Source organism: Corythoichthys intestinalis, chromosome 7 (assembly GCF_030265065.1).
Source record: "Corythoichthys intestinalis isolate RoL2023-P3 chromosome 7, ASM3026506v1, whole genome shotgun sequence".
Lineage (NCBI taxonomy): Eukaryota > Metazoa > Chordata > Actinopteri > Syngnathiformes > Syngnathidae > Corythoichthys > Corythoichthys intestinalis.
In genome coordinates, this window is record NC_080401.1 from 15,330,486 (window position 1) to 15,343,984 (window position 13,499).

The 13,499-nt window shown below is 38.5% G+C and overlaps 1 protein-coding gene across 2 annotated transcripts in view; it reads right to left on the bottom strand.

Annotated features, from left to right (window-relative positions):
- Positions 1–8,858: 8,858 nt before the first annotated feature.
- The window catches only part of ccdc50a (coiled-coil domain containing 50a), a 44,633-nt gene continuing 39,992 nt past the window's right edge, over positions 8,859–13,499 (bottom strand). The window contains exons 10-12 of one of the 2 annotated variants that reach the window (XM_057841247.1): positions 13,220–13,302; positions 12,983–13,089; positions 8,859–10,843 (exon numbers count right to left, since the gene is read on the bottom strand). In XM_057841247.1, the coding sequence (XP_057697230.1) occupies positions 10,830–10,843; positions 12,983–13,089; positions 13,220–13,302 (204 nt within the window). In that variant the 3' untranslated portion in view covers positions 8,859–10,829. The remainder of the gene's footprint in view (positions 10,844–12,982; positions 13,090–13,219; positions 13,303–13,499) is intronic. The other variant, XM_057841248.1, reaches the window with a different exon arrangement.

Below are 13,499 nucleotides of genomic sequence, written 5' to 3' on the forward strand. Positions count from 1 at the left end.
AGGGAAAATGACAAGCATTCAATTTGGACATTTAGGGATGTACAGTGGGGCAAATAAGTATTTAGTCAACCACTAATTGTGCAAGTTCTCCCACTTGAAAATATTAGAGAGGCCTGTAATTGTCAACATGGGTAAACCTGAACCATGAGAGACAGAATGCGGAACAAAACCAGAAAATCACATTGTTTGATTTTTAAAGAATTTATTTGCAAATCATTGAGGAAAATAATTATTTGGTCAATACTAATATATATATAATATATAATAATAATAAAGTAGAACTTTTGGTACAAAAATAATTTGTTATGTACCTTTTGTTGGCAATAACGGAGGCCAAACGTTTTCTGTAACTCTTCACAAGCTTTTCACGCACTGTTGCTGGTATTTTGGCCCATTGGGGCTGTCGTTGGGCAACCCGGACTTTCAACTCCCTCCACAGATTTTCTATGGGATTGAGATCTGGAGACTGGCTGGGCCCCTCCAGGACCTTGAAATGCTCTTACGAAGCGACTCCTTTGTTGCCCTGGCTGTGTGTTTGGGATCATTGTCATGCGTCTCATCTTCAATGCCCTTGCTGATGGAAGGAGATGATGTTTCCACCCCCATGCTTCACAGTGGGTATGGTGTTCTTCGGATGCAATTCAGTAGTCTTTCTCCTCCAAACACGAGAACCTGTGTTTTTACCAAAAAGTTCTATTTTGGTTTCATCTGACCATAACACATTCTCCCAGTCCTCTTCTTGATCATCCAAATGCTTTCTAGTGGACCGCAGGCGGGCCTGGACGTGTAATGGCTTCAGCAGGGGGACACGTCTGGCAGTGCAGGATTTGAGTCCCTGGTGGCGCAATGTGTTACTGATAGTAGCCTTTGTTACTGATGTCCCAGCTCTCTGTAGGTCATTCACTAGATCCTCCCGTGTGGTTCTGTGATTTTTGCCCACCGTTCTTGTTATCATTTTGACGCCACGGGGTGAGGTCTTGCATGGAGCCCCAGATCGAGGGAGATTATCAGTGGTCTTGTATGTCTTCCATTTTCTAATAATTGCTCCCACAGTTGATTTCTTTACACCAAGCGTTTTAACGATTGCAGATTCAGTCTTCCCAGCCTGGTGCAGGTCTACAATTTTGTCTCTGGTGTCCTTCGACAACTCTTTGGTCTTGGCCATAGTGGAGTTTGGAGTGTGACTGACTGAGGTTGAGGAAAGGTGTCCTTTATACCGATAATGAGTTAAAACAGGTGCCATTAATACATGTAACGAGTAGACCCTCGTTAGACCTCGTTAGAAGTAGGTAGACCTCTATGACAGCCAGAAATCTTGCTTGTTTGTAGGTGACCAAATACTTATTTTCCACTCTAATTTGGAAATAAATTCTTTAAAAATCAAACAATGTGATTTTCTGTTTTTTTTCCCCCACATTGTCTCTCATGGTTGAGGTTTACCCATGTTGACAATTACAGGCCTCTCTAATCTTTTCAAGTAGGAGAACTTGCACAATTGGTGGTTGACTAAATACTTATTTGCCCCACTGTACGTAGTTTCTAAGGAGTGTACTCACTTTTGTTGCCAGGGGTTTAGATATTAAGGGCTATATTTTGAGTTATTTTGAGGGGGAAATAAATAAAGTCTATTATATAAGCTGCACACAGACTACTTTTCATTGTGTCAAAGTGTCATTTTGTCAGTGTTGTCCCATGAAAAGATATACTTAAATATCTGCAGAAATGTGAGGGGTGTACTCACAATTGTGATACACTGTACATATTGTATAGATGTACAGTATATGCATGTTTCTCCCGTAGGCTGTTTCATTTCAAGTCTGAGACACGTTAAACTAAATAAGCTCGATTGAATAGTTTATTTTTAAAGCTAGCTCCTTTCCAAACAGGTTGAACAAGTGTGCATGTCAGGTAAACGCCATCTAGTGTGTGTTTAGTCAAACCCAAAGACAGGAAGGTCCTGATTGTGATGTTCATGTATCCCTGTACTGTATCCCTGCCAAACTCTTACCTTTTTGTCAGCTTCAGTCAAAACTAAGCGTTTTATCAGTAAAAATGTTTGCAATTTCTTGTGACAGATTTTCTCTGTAGCACTTGTATGCAGTTATGTTTTAGAGACATTACATGATTAAACAAACAAAAAAACAAACAAACAAGACTTCAAAATCAAGGATGGATTTTAGTAGCAATGCTGCTTGCTCTCAATATCAAATACATTGGACATATGAAAACGAAATATTACACACCCGTGTTCAAATTTTAGGTTTGTATGATGTAAAAATAAAAATAAAATAATAATCATAATGAAAAAAATATATATATATAAAAAAAAAAAGCAAGAGAAAGATCATGATCATTTAAACAAAAAAAAAATCGTCTTCAGTGTAATCTATAAATTTAAGCAAAAATTTCAAACTACATGTCCAGTATGTTAGTTGCACAAGTATGCACAACCTCTTAAAACAAGGGTTTTTTCACAATTAATCAATCACACATCTTTCAATTAATTAATTTATTTTCCCTTCAGGCATGACAAATCCAAACAACCATACAGCATTTATATGTGTTTACATTTCATTCAACCTGAAAAGAAAAGGGCAGACGGGAGAAGCTGAAGCTTATTGAATCCCGCGCCCAATATACCATGTAGGACGCAGAGAGCTCAGGAAAATGCGTCTTTCGCCTTCGAGTGTCTGTGAGTCTTACCAAGTCTTACCATCTGACCATTTAATGTGCTTCTGATTAATATTAAGATTCCGATGTTCAGTAGGCTTTAATTTCAATTTTTGGAATTTTACAAAACAATTTATAATTTTAAACAACATTGTGACTTTTTATTAACTAAATAAAATGACAAATTCTTCATTTTCTTTACGTCTCAACGAAAATATGTTGGCACGAAATCACGATTTTAGTACCAGTTTTAGTACTATGTGACTATATCCTGTGAAAGAATTGTCTCTGGTGTCTCATTAGTAGGAGAATAAAAGTCACATTGCCAGGACATGTTTTTAAAACTTGGAATTCCTGTTTGTCTGTTTGTCTGGTAGTCATAAATGATGCTCCAGGAATATGTTGAAAGAAATGGAATTGATGGCACACCTTTTCATAATTCAGTCGATTACCCTCCCAGGTGGAAAATTTGAGGTAAATGATGCCACAATAACAAATAATAATAATTCAGAGATACAACCATGTTGAGGTTCTTCAAGTAAGGTTTCATTTACATATCAATATCAACTGTCAATTCATTTTCACACTTGAATGACAGTTGAACAATGTTAAGAAAATTAGACTCAAAATCGGATTTCAGGAAGCAGGGACAGACAACAAATGTAAAATGTAAAACAAGGTTTTTTAGTGCTCAATTCTGAATTGTTTTAATTAGATATTTAAATCAGACTAATGCAAATAGCTCTTTGCATGATGAACAATGTATCGTCCAGTAAAATATTTCATTCATTTATGCTGTTTATTTTCTGGGGAGACAACAGTCACCAATTAGATGGAATAGCCCATATGCATTTATTCCTATGATCACAGAGGAAAAAAACACTTAAAATGTCCATATTTTAATGTATTTTACCGGAGTATTATTTTCCTTGGGTACAAAACATAACTTCAAATACATACAGTATTCATGATTGGGCAAATACTGTAAGCGGACATGATTTTACTGTCATGCTCAATCTTTTAGCAAGCTTTTGAAACCACATTCACCGCAGGATTGATTGCCTATCCTTAAAACTGAATGAGGCCATACTAAGTCCTTTGTGCAAGCTTAAACAAAGCACTCGTAATTGCCTTGTCATGCATCCAAGGTTGACTCCCTGTACATTTTGGCTTGGCTGCTGCTCCAACCAGTCAGATATCATTCCTGCATCAGGCACAGTGAGCAAGTGCCCCCTGGCCAAACGGCCTGTCTCACTTTTCCAGACTCTCATGGAGATTTTTCTTTGTAACCTCTTATGGTGTCGTGTTTGATGCTCTGTAATGAGTAGCGTGCGAAAATGAAAACACTTGTCAGTTTTAGTCTGCATACAAAATGAGGAGAACATGTCAACGACTGTATCGCGAGTTGTATTTAAAAAAATAAATGCATGAAAAAGTCCAAAAGTGTAACTCGCTCATTGTCATTTAAGGTGTAACGGGATTAAATAATTGCTTTGTAGATTCCCTGAGTCCTGACCGGTTATTCCTGAAGTGGTGCTTCAGGCCTTTTTGGGCCTCAGTTATTTATATATATTTACTGTTGAAGAGAAAATACAGTGCCTTGCAAAAGTATTCGGCCCCCTTGAATCTTGCAACCTTTCGCCACATTTCAGGCTTCAAACATAAAGATATGAAATTTAATTTTTTTTGTCAAGAATCAACAACAAGTGGGACTTAATCGTGAAGTGGAACAACATTTATTGGATAATTTAAACTTTTTTAACAAATAAAAAACTGAAAAGTGGGGCGTGCAATATTATTCGGCCCCTTTACTTTCAGTGCAGCAAACTCACTCCAGAAGTTCAGTGAGGATCTCTGAATGATCCAATGTTGTCCTAAATGACCGATGATGATAAATAGAATCCACCTGTGTGTAATCAAGTCTCCGTATAAATGCACCTGCTCTGTGATAGTCTCAGGGTTCTGTTTAAAGTGCAGAGAGCATTATGAAAACCAAGGAACACACCAGGCAGGTCCGAGATACTGTTGTGGAGAAGTTTAAAGCCGGATTTGGATACAAAAAGATTTCCCAAGCTTTAAACATCTCAAGGAGCACTGTGCAAGCCATCATATTGAAATGGAAGGAGCATCAGACCACTGCAAATCTACCAAGACCCGGCCGTCCTTCCAAACTTTCTTCTCAAACAAGGAGAAAACTAATCAGAGATGCAGCCAAGAGGCCCATGATCACTCTGGATGAACTGCAGAGATCTACAGCTGAGGTGGGAGAGTCTGTCCATAGGACAACAATCAGTCGTACACTGCACAAATCTGGCCTTTATGGAAGAGTGGCAAGAAGAAAGCCATTTCTCAAAGATATCCATAAAAAGTCTCGTTTAAAGTTTGCCACAAGCCACCTGGGAGACACACCAAACATGTGGAAGAAGGTGCTCTGGTCAGATGAAAGCAAAATTGAACTTTTTGGCCACAATGCAAAACGATATGTTTGGCGTAAAAGCAACACAGCTCATCACCCTGAACACACCATCCCCACTGTCAAACATGGTGGTGGCAGAATCATGGTTTGGGCCTGCTTTTCTTCAGCAGGGACAGGGAAGATGGTTCAAATTGACGGGAAGATGGATGCAGCCAAATACAGGAACATTCTGGAAGAAAACCTGTTGGTATCTGCACAAGACCTGAGACTGGGACGGAGATTTATCTTCCAACAGGACAATGATCCAAAACATAAAGCCAAATCTACAATGGAATGGTTCAAAAATAAACGTATCCAGGTGTTAGAATGGCCAAGTCAAAGTCCAGACCTGAATCCAATCGAGAATCTGTGGAAAGAGCTGAAGACTGCTGTTCACAAACACTCTCCATCCAACCTCACTGAGCTCGAGCTGTTTTGCAAGGAAGAATGGGCAAGAATGTCAGTCTCTCGATGTGCAAAACTGATAGAAACATACCCCAAGCGACTTGCAGCTGTAATTGGAGCAAATGGTTGCGCTACAAAGTATTAACGCAAGGGGGCCGAATAATATTGCACGCCCGACTTTTCAGTTTTTTATTTGTTAAAAAAGTTTAAATTATCCAATAAATGTTGTTCCACTTCACGATTGTGTCCCATTTGTTGTTGATTCTTGACAAAAAATTAAAATTTTATATCTTTATGTTTGAAGCCTGAAATGTGGCGAAAGGTTGCAAGGTTCAAGGGGGCCGAATACTTTTGCAAGGCACTGTATATATATATGGCGGAAAACACAGACAAGACTGAAAAAGCAGTTTCTGCTCTTGCACTCCTCTTTAAAAGAAACTGCTGTATTTAAGCCAAAAGAACTGTTGTGTTTGATAGAACAATATGTCTATATGCTGCCATAGCAGAATCATGGCGCATTAGGCCGCCAAACTATTTTTAATTTGTCCGTTTTACCCTGGAAACCCCGGTTTACAGACATCGCGCAACCGCTTTTGTTTCAACCCAGCCATAAAACGAAGGTAATTAATTATATATCGTATTCAAAATGTCTGTCATTTTTAGCTTAGAATTATTAATTGGTCTAATATTTATATATTTTAATATATTAAAAAAAAACGACTTTAAAAAATTATTCACTCGCATATTTCAAACTTTTAAACAAATGACGTCACAATGAAAAAAATGGTGTCTGTAAAAAAGTCACGGATATCTACCTAATAACTATCGCTTAATTGTATTTTTTTGTTACTGTCGTATTTTTTCCGATACGTTATATGATAAATAATCGATCCAAACAAAGGAAAAATTGATCGTTTAAAAGGGTAATATATGAAAAAGAACATCTCGACCACTCCTTGATGTCTGCGATTTCTGCATCGCGACCCTTGTTATATTATCTTGAGGCCATTCACAGCTGTGTCTTGACACTCATTGATACATGCTACATGGAGGTTTTGGATCGAAACAAGGTAAGTATGCGATAATATCTCGTTAAAGTCATGGCGTCTGTAATTCTGTGCTCGCGTGCTCTCACCTCCAGTTAGGGTTTTGCTGTTTATAAAACATTTTTTCTTAAAAAAGCCCTCCTGTTCAAAATTTTTCTTCCCCTAGAAAATTGAGATTTAAAGCTTTCCAATGATGTATCACACATGCATATGGGACAATTTTGAATTTTGGCCAAATTGGGGGTCTCAGAGCGGAACTTCAAGTCACCTGAGTGTTTTCCGCCATATATATATATATATAAAAGAAATAACATCAGGTGAAAGTTTTTTGTTGTTACGTGCCTCTGCATCATAAGAACACAGATAGAACGTTTATTTTTGTGTGTGTGTGTGCATTTACATAATGTCTGGATGGAGTAAAAGACAAGCAGAGATAAGGGAGGGCGTTGTGCACCTTCAGTGGGTGTGTCATCCGTCGTGTCTCGACACGGCGTGCTCATCTTGATAGACGGCTGCACTCACACCTGAACTGCTAAGGTGAGGAAAACACTCGCCTGTGACACTCGGCTGGCTCTCTGGCTTCTTCTCGGCCATCACCGGAGCAGGTGAGTACGATCACCCTGAACAACGGATAAATGCAAATAGGGTTACCTAGATGACCAGCACGGTGATTTGACATTATAACTTTCATGTTATGTTTTGTCTCCACAGGTAGTGTTTCACAGCTGTTTTGTTGCCCGCACCGCTAGAAACTTTGCCTGGGAATTTGTCACCTTGAACATTTCAGTCATTGTTTCTGGTCGTGTGTGCAATGTTCATCCAAGACGCAGGAAAAGTGTGGATTTTTCTTGTTTTATTTGTGAACAAATTTTTGCATTCAGGCTACAATGCAGCTATTGATAGAACTCGAACCAAATTTCATTATAGAAGGATATTTCTTTTTGTTTTTAAATGTAATCTATAGCAGTTTGGTGGTGACATAAGGCCACAGTAGGGATGGTAGTGGTGTTGCCACATGCAGACGCTGCGTGAGTATGTGTGGTATGTTGGTGAACCAGCTCCACTCGATGATGATGATGGGTGTAACTCTTTCCTTTGGCAGAGGCCTGCTTTAACGAGAATGTTGTCACTTTAATTAATTTGCTGCCATTGATGACGATAGATGTCCAATTTATTTGCATTGGGAGGCTGGCAGGGACTGATACATCCCTTCAATTTCAAATGGACAGGACGTCTATCGCCATCAGTGGGACCGAATAAGTTAAATAAGGTAGTCGACTAGAATGATGGATGGATTGCTCTGGCTGTCAAGAGAAGGATACGTTACATTTCGTAAACCAGTTTTGTTTGGCATGGTGATTATATAGGGTGTCTTGTTTTTAGCATTTTTGAAACAGCTCATTGTGGATCACGTGATTGTGAGAGTGCAGCAAACATGAAGTTCAGTGTTTATATATCACGGCATTCAAGTTATTTATGGGTTTTATTATAGGTGAACCTAAATTGCAAGTCGCGCTTTATACGTGTTGCTTCTCCATGTGTGGTAAAGCAGTTATCACCTCGTTTTTATGGTGTTTCACATCTTAGGTGTATAATGTATGGGATTGATCAATAAACGGCTTGAAGCAAGCACTCATGGCCTCTTTGTTTCAAGTGATGTTAGAGGCACCCGTTTCAAGGGAGCATGTGGATTAGCATTGGCCTGTCTGAATCATGTGTCTTAGAAATTAAAATTATTCAAAGCATGTGGGAGGGATAAGAACAATAGAAATGTTTTACTTGTCACAGTCTGGAAATATTCTTAAAGTTTACAAACGATTGTTCATAGATTGGTATTCAGGACTGTCCAATATGGATTGTATCATTAAGACTCCAGAATAAGTAATTTCCTTAGTTCAAAGCAAAATGTGAAACTCATTTTTAAAAAATTAAATAAAACTATTAAAAAAAAAAAAAAAAGTGAAAAAAAAAAAAGTTCAAATAAAGAATGCTAGCAAAAAAATTTTTTCTTCAATTCTATGAAATTTACTTGTAGCTCAAACTCAAATACTGTCAATGCTCCAGTTTGTGGTTAACATTTGCATATGCACACAGTTGGCAACGAACATGTACTTAAAAACAGGTTTTTTCCCATCATCCAGTCTCCCTTTCATTTAGTGTTGATGAGAATAAAGGCGGACAGACAGGTGACGCACATCAAACAATGATGTAAAGAACATAGAATTAATCTTAAAATGCAAACCTTTTTTATTTTTTCTTGCCATGCAGATTTCCTTAGCACTTGTGTTTAATGGGGTTGGGACTGAAACTAACACTTGCAGTACTGGTTTAAAGTGTCATATTGTGGTTAAGCAAAGTTTTGGCATGAAAACTGAAAGAACAAGTCACTGACTTCGAAAGCTGCTTTATTACAATTTGAGATGCAATAAGGAAAAGCAATCATTCGATTGTAATTTACTAACAAAAAAAAAAAACAAAAAAAAAAAAATCATGTTCCAGCACATGTTGGTATAGATTGCATATAAGCCCTGTTTAAAAAAAAAAAAACCCAAGACAAAACAAAACATAAACTGCTCAATGTTTACATGAATCAAAGACATAACACGCACCAGTGTACACACACATCCTGAGCAGTTTGGTACATATTTCCCAATCCCCATTTAAGGAAAAGAACAATTCAATAAACTCTCGTAATTAACAAGCCCACAAGGTGGCGATCTCATCACAAATTTTTGGAAACTCACGCTTTCGTTGCCAAGTGCTTTTGGGTAATGACAAATATGGCACATATCCCATCGCTTGAACAGGAAACATTAATATACACATGACCACCACCGACTCACACATGACATAGTTGGAGATCAATGTAAGCGGGTGGGTGACATTTCACCAGCAAACAAAATGCATTTTTCACTGCACGCTTCCATTATTCAATATGAACAGAATACGAAGAAACAATTAAGAAAATTTAAAGAATGAACCTTTGAAAACTGATGTCAATAGTCAGTGGTTTTCCAAACAGGTCAGTCTGAATAAACTCCCCACGTATTATCTTAGAAAAATCAAAACAAAGAATCAAAGAATGACCAGCAAACTACCACATAAAATTCTCCCTTTAATAGACATAAACACAAGGTGGCACTGTGTTTTTGTTCCTTTTTGGCCAATTTGGTACCACATGAAATAATGTTAGACACATAAAAAGCATAGATTAACAATCTCACAAGAGCACATGCCATGTGCGTGCAGTTTTTTTTTTTTTCTTTTTTTTTTATCCCCCTCCTCCCTTCAAATGATAACGTTCGATGACTAATTGCTTCAAACCCAAATGTGATGCAAAAATCTAACGTATGACAAACAGCCATTCATTTTACAGGGTACAAATTTACAAGTAAGGACAGTTTAAAGTTCTTCCATTAACTAGGCATGCCAACCCATACTGCAATTTTTATTATGAACGTTTTCATAAAAAAATGTTGAGAGATTTGTTGATCAGTTTTTAGCATGAAATGCTTTGGCATTCCATTTATGTCGCACAAACTGTAGTTTACCCATCCACTCTTTAGTTTATGTGGAGATTGAAGGCATGTAGAGCTTTAAAAGACCATGCGAGTAAAGATAAATTTGGAGGAGAGGTGTCAGTGCCAATGACATCGGCAGCAGTCCGCCTCTGCAGTGCGACAACTTCATGGTTGGTGTAACTGCCAGCATTTTGATTAAAAGAAAAGGCTCTTTTGTGTTGTTGTTGTATGGCACGCTGATGACAGATTTTAAGGTGGGCAAAGCAGCTGCCAAATGTTGAAGCCACATAGGACTGAGCAGGCACATCCCATGAAAACAAACATTAAAAAAAAAAGATGTCAAGGAATGCAAGTTGGGTCAGAAGTCCGCAGCCCTTGTGATGACGCATGGCAGTGAAGGCAGCCCATTTTGACCGCCAGGAACTTTGCGAGTGCCATAGAGGAAGCTGCTCTTCAGGTGTGATGTATGAAATTCTGAATTCATAAATAATGTATTCTTAAATTAAAATAATAATTAAAAAAGAAAAGAAAAGAATGAGATTCCAGCATGTTCTTTTCTTCTGATGGGTATAGAAGGGAATGATTAGATTAAAACAAAACAAAAAAATCAAAACATTGCCGATTCATTCGATTGTTCCAAGGCTTTTGGTCACGAGAGTGTGAATGGCAGAAAACAAAAGGGTAAATAAGAGCGGAGACAGAGGACGATGGACAGCCTGTCTGGAGCCTGAGTCACCGCTTGTAACCTGTAAAATAGACGAGACATCAATCAGAGGCCCACAAAAAGTGGAATTGAAGTTTTGCCTGAGATCGTTTTTTTCTTTATTACAGCTGGCATCATTTCTCCTGGCTGCTTTCTAGCTCTTAATGTGCGTGCGTCAAGAGCAGTTTGATTAAAGTAAGAACAGAGAAACTTCGAAGGTCATACAATTCGACTTTTGAAGTTCGGTCATCCGAGCATCTTGAATTTAAAAAAATGAGGGAAAACCTGACTCAGGGAAGGGCCCCTCACTTGTCCTTACACTGATGGCTAAAAGTATTGGCACCCCTGCAACTCTGTAAGTCTCAATTTCTCCAAGAAAATGATTGCAATTACAAATGCTTTGGTAGTAATATCTTCATTTATTTTGCTTGCAATGGAAAAAACACACAAAAGAGAATGGAATAAAAAAATAAAATCATTTTACACAAAACTCTCGGGACAAAAGTATTGGCACCCTTTGAAAAATCATGTAATGCTTCTCTAATTGGTGTAAACTGTGTCACATAACAGATGGTGGCAATAACTAAATCACATTTGCAGCCAGTTAAAATGGATTAAAGTTGACTCAACCTCTGTCTCGTGTCCTTGTGTGTACCACATTGAGCATGGAGAAAAGAAAGAAGACCAAAGAACTGTCCGAGGACTTGAGAAGCAAAATTGTGAGGGAGAATGGGCAATCTCAAAGCTATAAGTCCATCTCCAAAGACCTGTATGTTCCTGTGTCTACCGTGCGCAGTGTCATCAATATGTGTAAAGTGCCCATGGCACTGTGGCTAAGCTCCCAAGATGTGGACAGAAAACAAACATTGAAGAGAGATTTGAACGAAAGATTGTGCAGATGGTGGATAAAGAACCTCGACTAACATCCAAAAAAGTTCAAGCTGTCCTGCAGTCCGAGGGTACAACAGTGTCAACCCGTACTGTCCATCGGCCTCTGAATGAAAAGGGACTATGGTAGGATACCCAGGAAGAACCCACTTCTGACCCAAAGACATAAACAAACCAGGCTGGAGTTCGCCAAAACTTACCTGAGAAAGCCAAAACGTTTTGGAAGAAAGTTCACTGGTCAGATGAGACAAAAGAAGAGCTTTTTGGGAAAAGGCATCAACATAGAGTTTACAGGAAAAATAAACCAAAGCCTTCAAAGAAAAGAACACTGTCCCCACAGTCATACATGGTGTAGGTTTCCTGATGTTTTGGGGTTGCTTTGCCGTGTGCATGGCATTATGAAGTCTGAAGACTACCAACGAATTTTGCAGCATAATGTAGGGCCCAGTGTGAGAAACAGTTCATGGGTCTTCCAGCAGGACAACGACCCAAAATACACTCCAACAAGCACCAGAAAATGGTTTGAGAGAAAGCACTGGAGACTTATAAAGTGGCCAGCAATGAGTCCAGACCTGAATCCCATAGAACACCTGTGGAGAGATCTGAAAATGGCAGTTTGGAGAAGGCGCCCTTCAAATCTCAGAGACCTGGAGCAGTCGGCCAAAGAAAAACGGTCTAAAATTCCAGCAGAGCATTGTAAGAAACTCATTGATGGATACCGGAAGCGGTTGTTTGCAGTTATTTTGTTTAAATGTTGTGCTACCAAGTATTAGGCTGAGGGTGCATAGTTTTGTCCGGCCCATTTTTGGTGTTTTGTGTAAAATGATCACGATTTTTTCCCTCCCATTCTCTTTTGTGTTTTTTCATTGCAAGCAAAATAAATGAAGATGTTACTACCAAAGCATTTGTAACAGTAATCATTTTCTGGGAGAACTCGAGCATTATCTGACAAAATAACAGGGGTGCCAATACTTTTGGCCAGCAGTGAAGCAACCAGCATGCTAATGAGGTCCCACAACCCCAAAATTCTAGAACTAAGTGGAGAATCATTGACAACCCTGACAATTTACCTGTGTCATTATAAGATAATGACACAGAATTATTATAATGGGTACAAAATTCGCAAAATGGAATCAATTTACTGATATGCATGCAGTATGTTGGGGGTTCCCCTTGTGGAACTTTATGAGCACGATAAAGAAATCTGTAATTTGTTGATAACGATTGCTGTGCTATGTTACATTTGTGAAATATTTAGGTGTTACAACTGTTGAGCTTGGATAGGACACATTACCTTTGTACGCGGCCTCAGGTCTGGAAGGCGCCCGTTGGTGAGGGTGTTCGACGTAACCGTAACTGGGGTTCACGTTCTCATAGTCGTGTGTACGAGGATGAGGTGGCCTGGGGTGTCGGCAACGTTGACGGTCAATAAATGCATTATCAATAACACCACCAATAAATTAAATTACATCATTTAAACTTCTTGGCTGGATGTAAAAGTTGTCAAAAAAAATCAAAAAAATGTTGATACCTAGAAGGCTTGTAGTGGTTCCTGTGCCTCTGGTGATCATGTTCCTCACGGGTTCGAGGCCTGACAACATCTTCGGAATTTGGCTGGAAATGTACAAATAGAAAAACTATATAGGGCAAGTGACTATTTATAGTCATAGACATTATATACATATGGCGCAAAACACAGACAAGAGTGAAAAAGCAGTTTCTGATCTTGTAAGTCTTTAAAATAAATTGCTGTATTTTAAGCCAAAAGAACTGTTGTGTTTGATCGAACAATATGTGTATATGCTGCCATA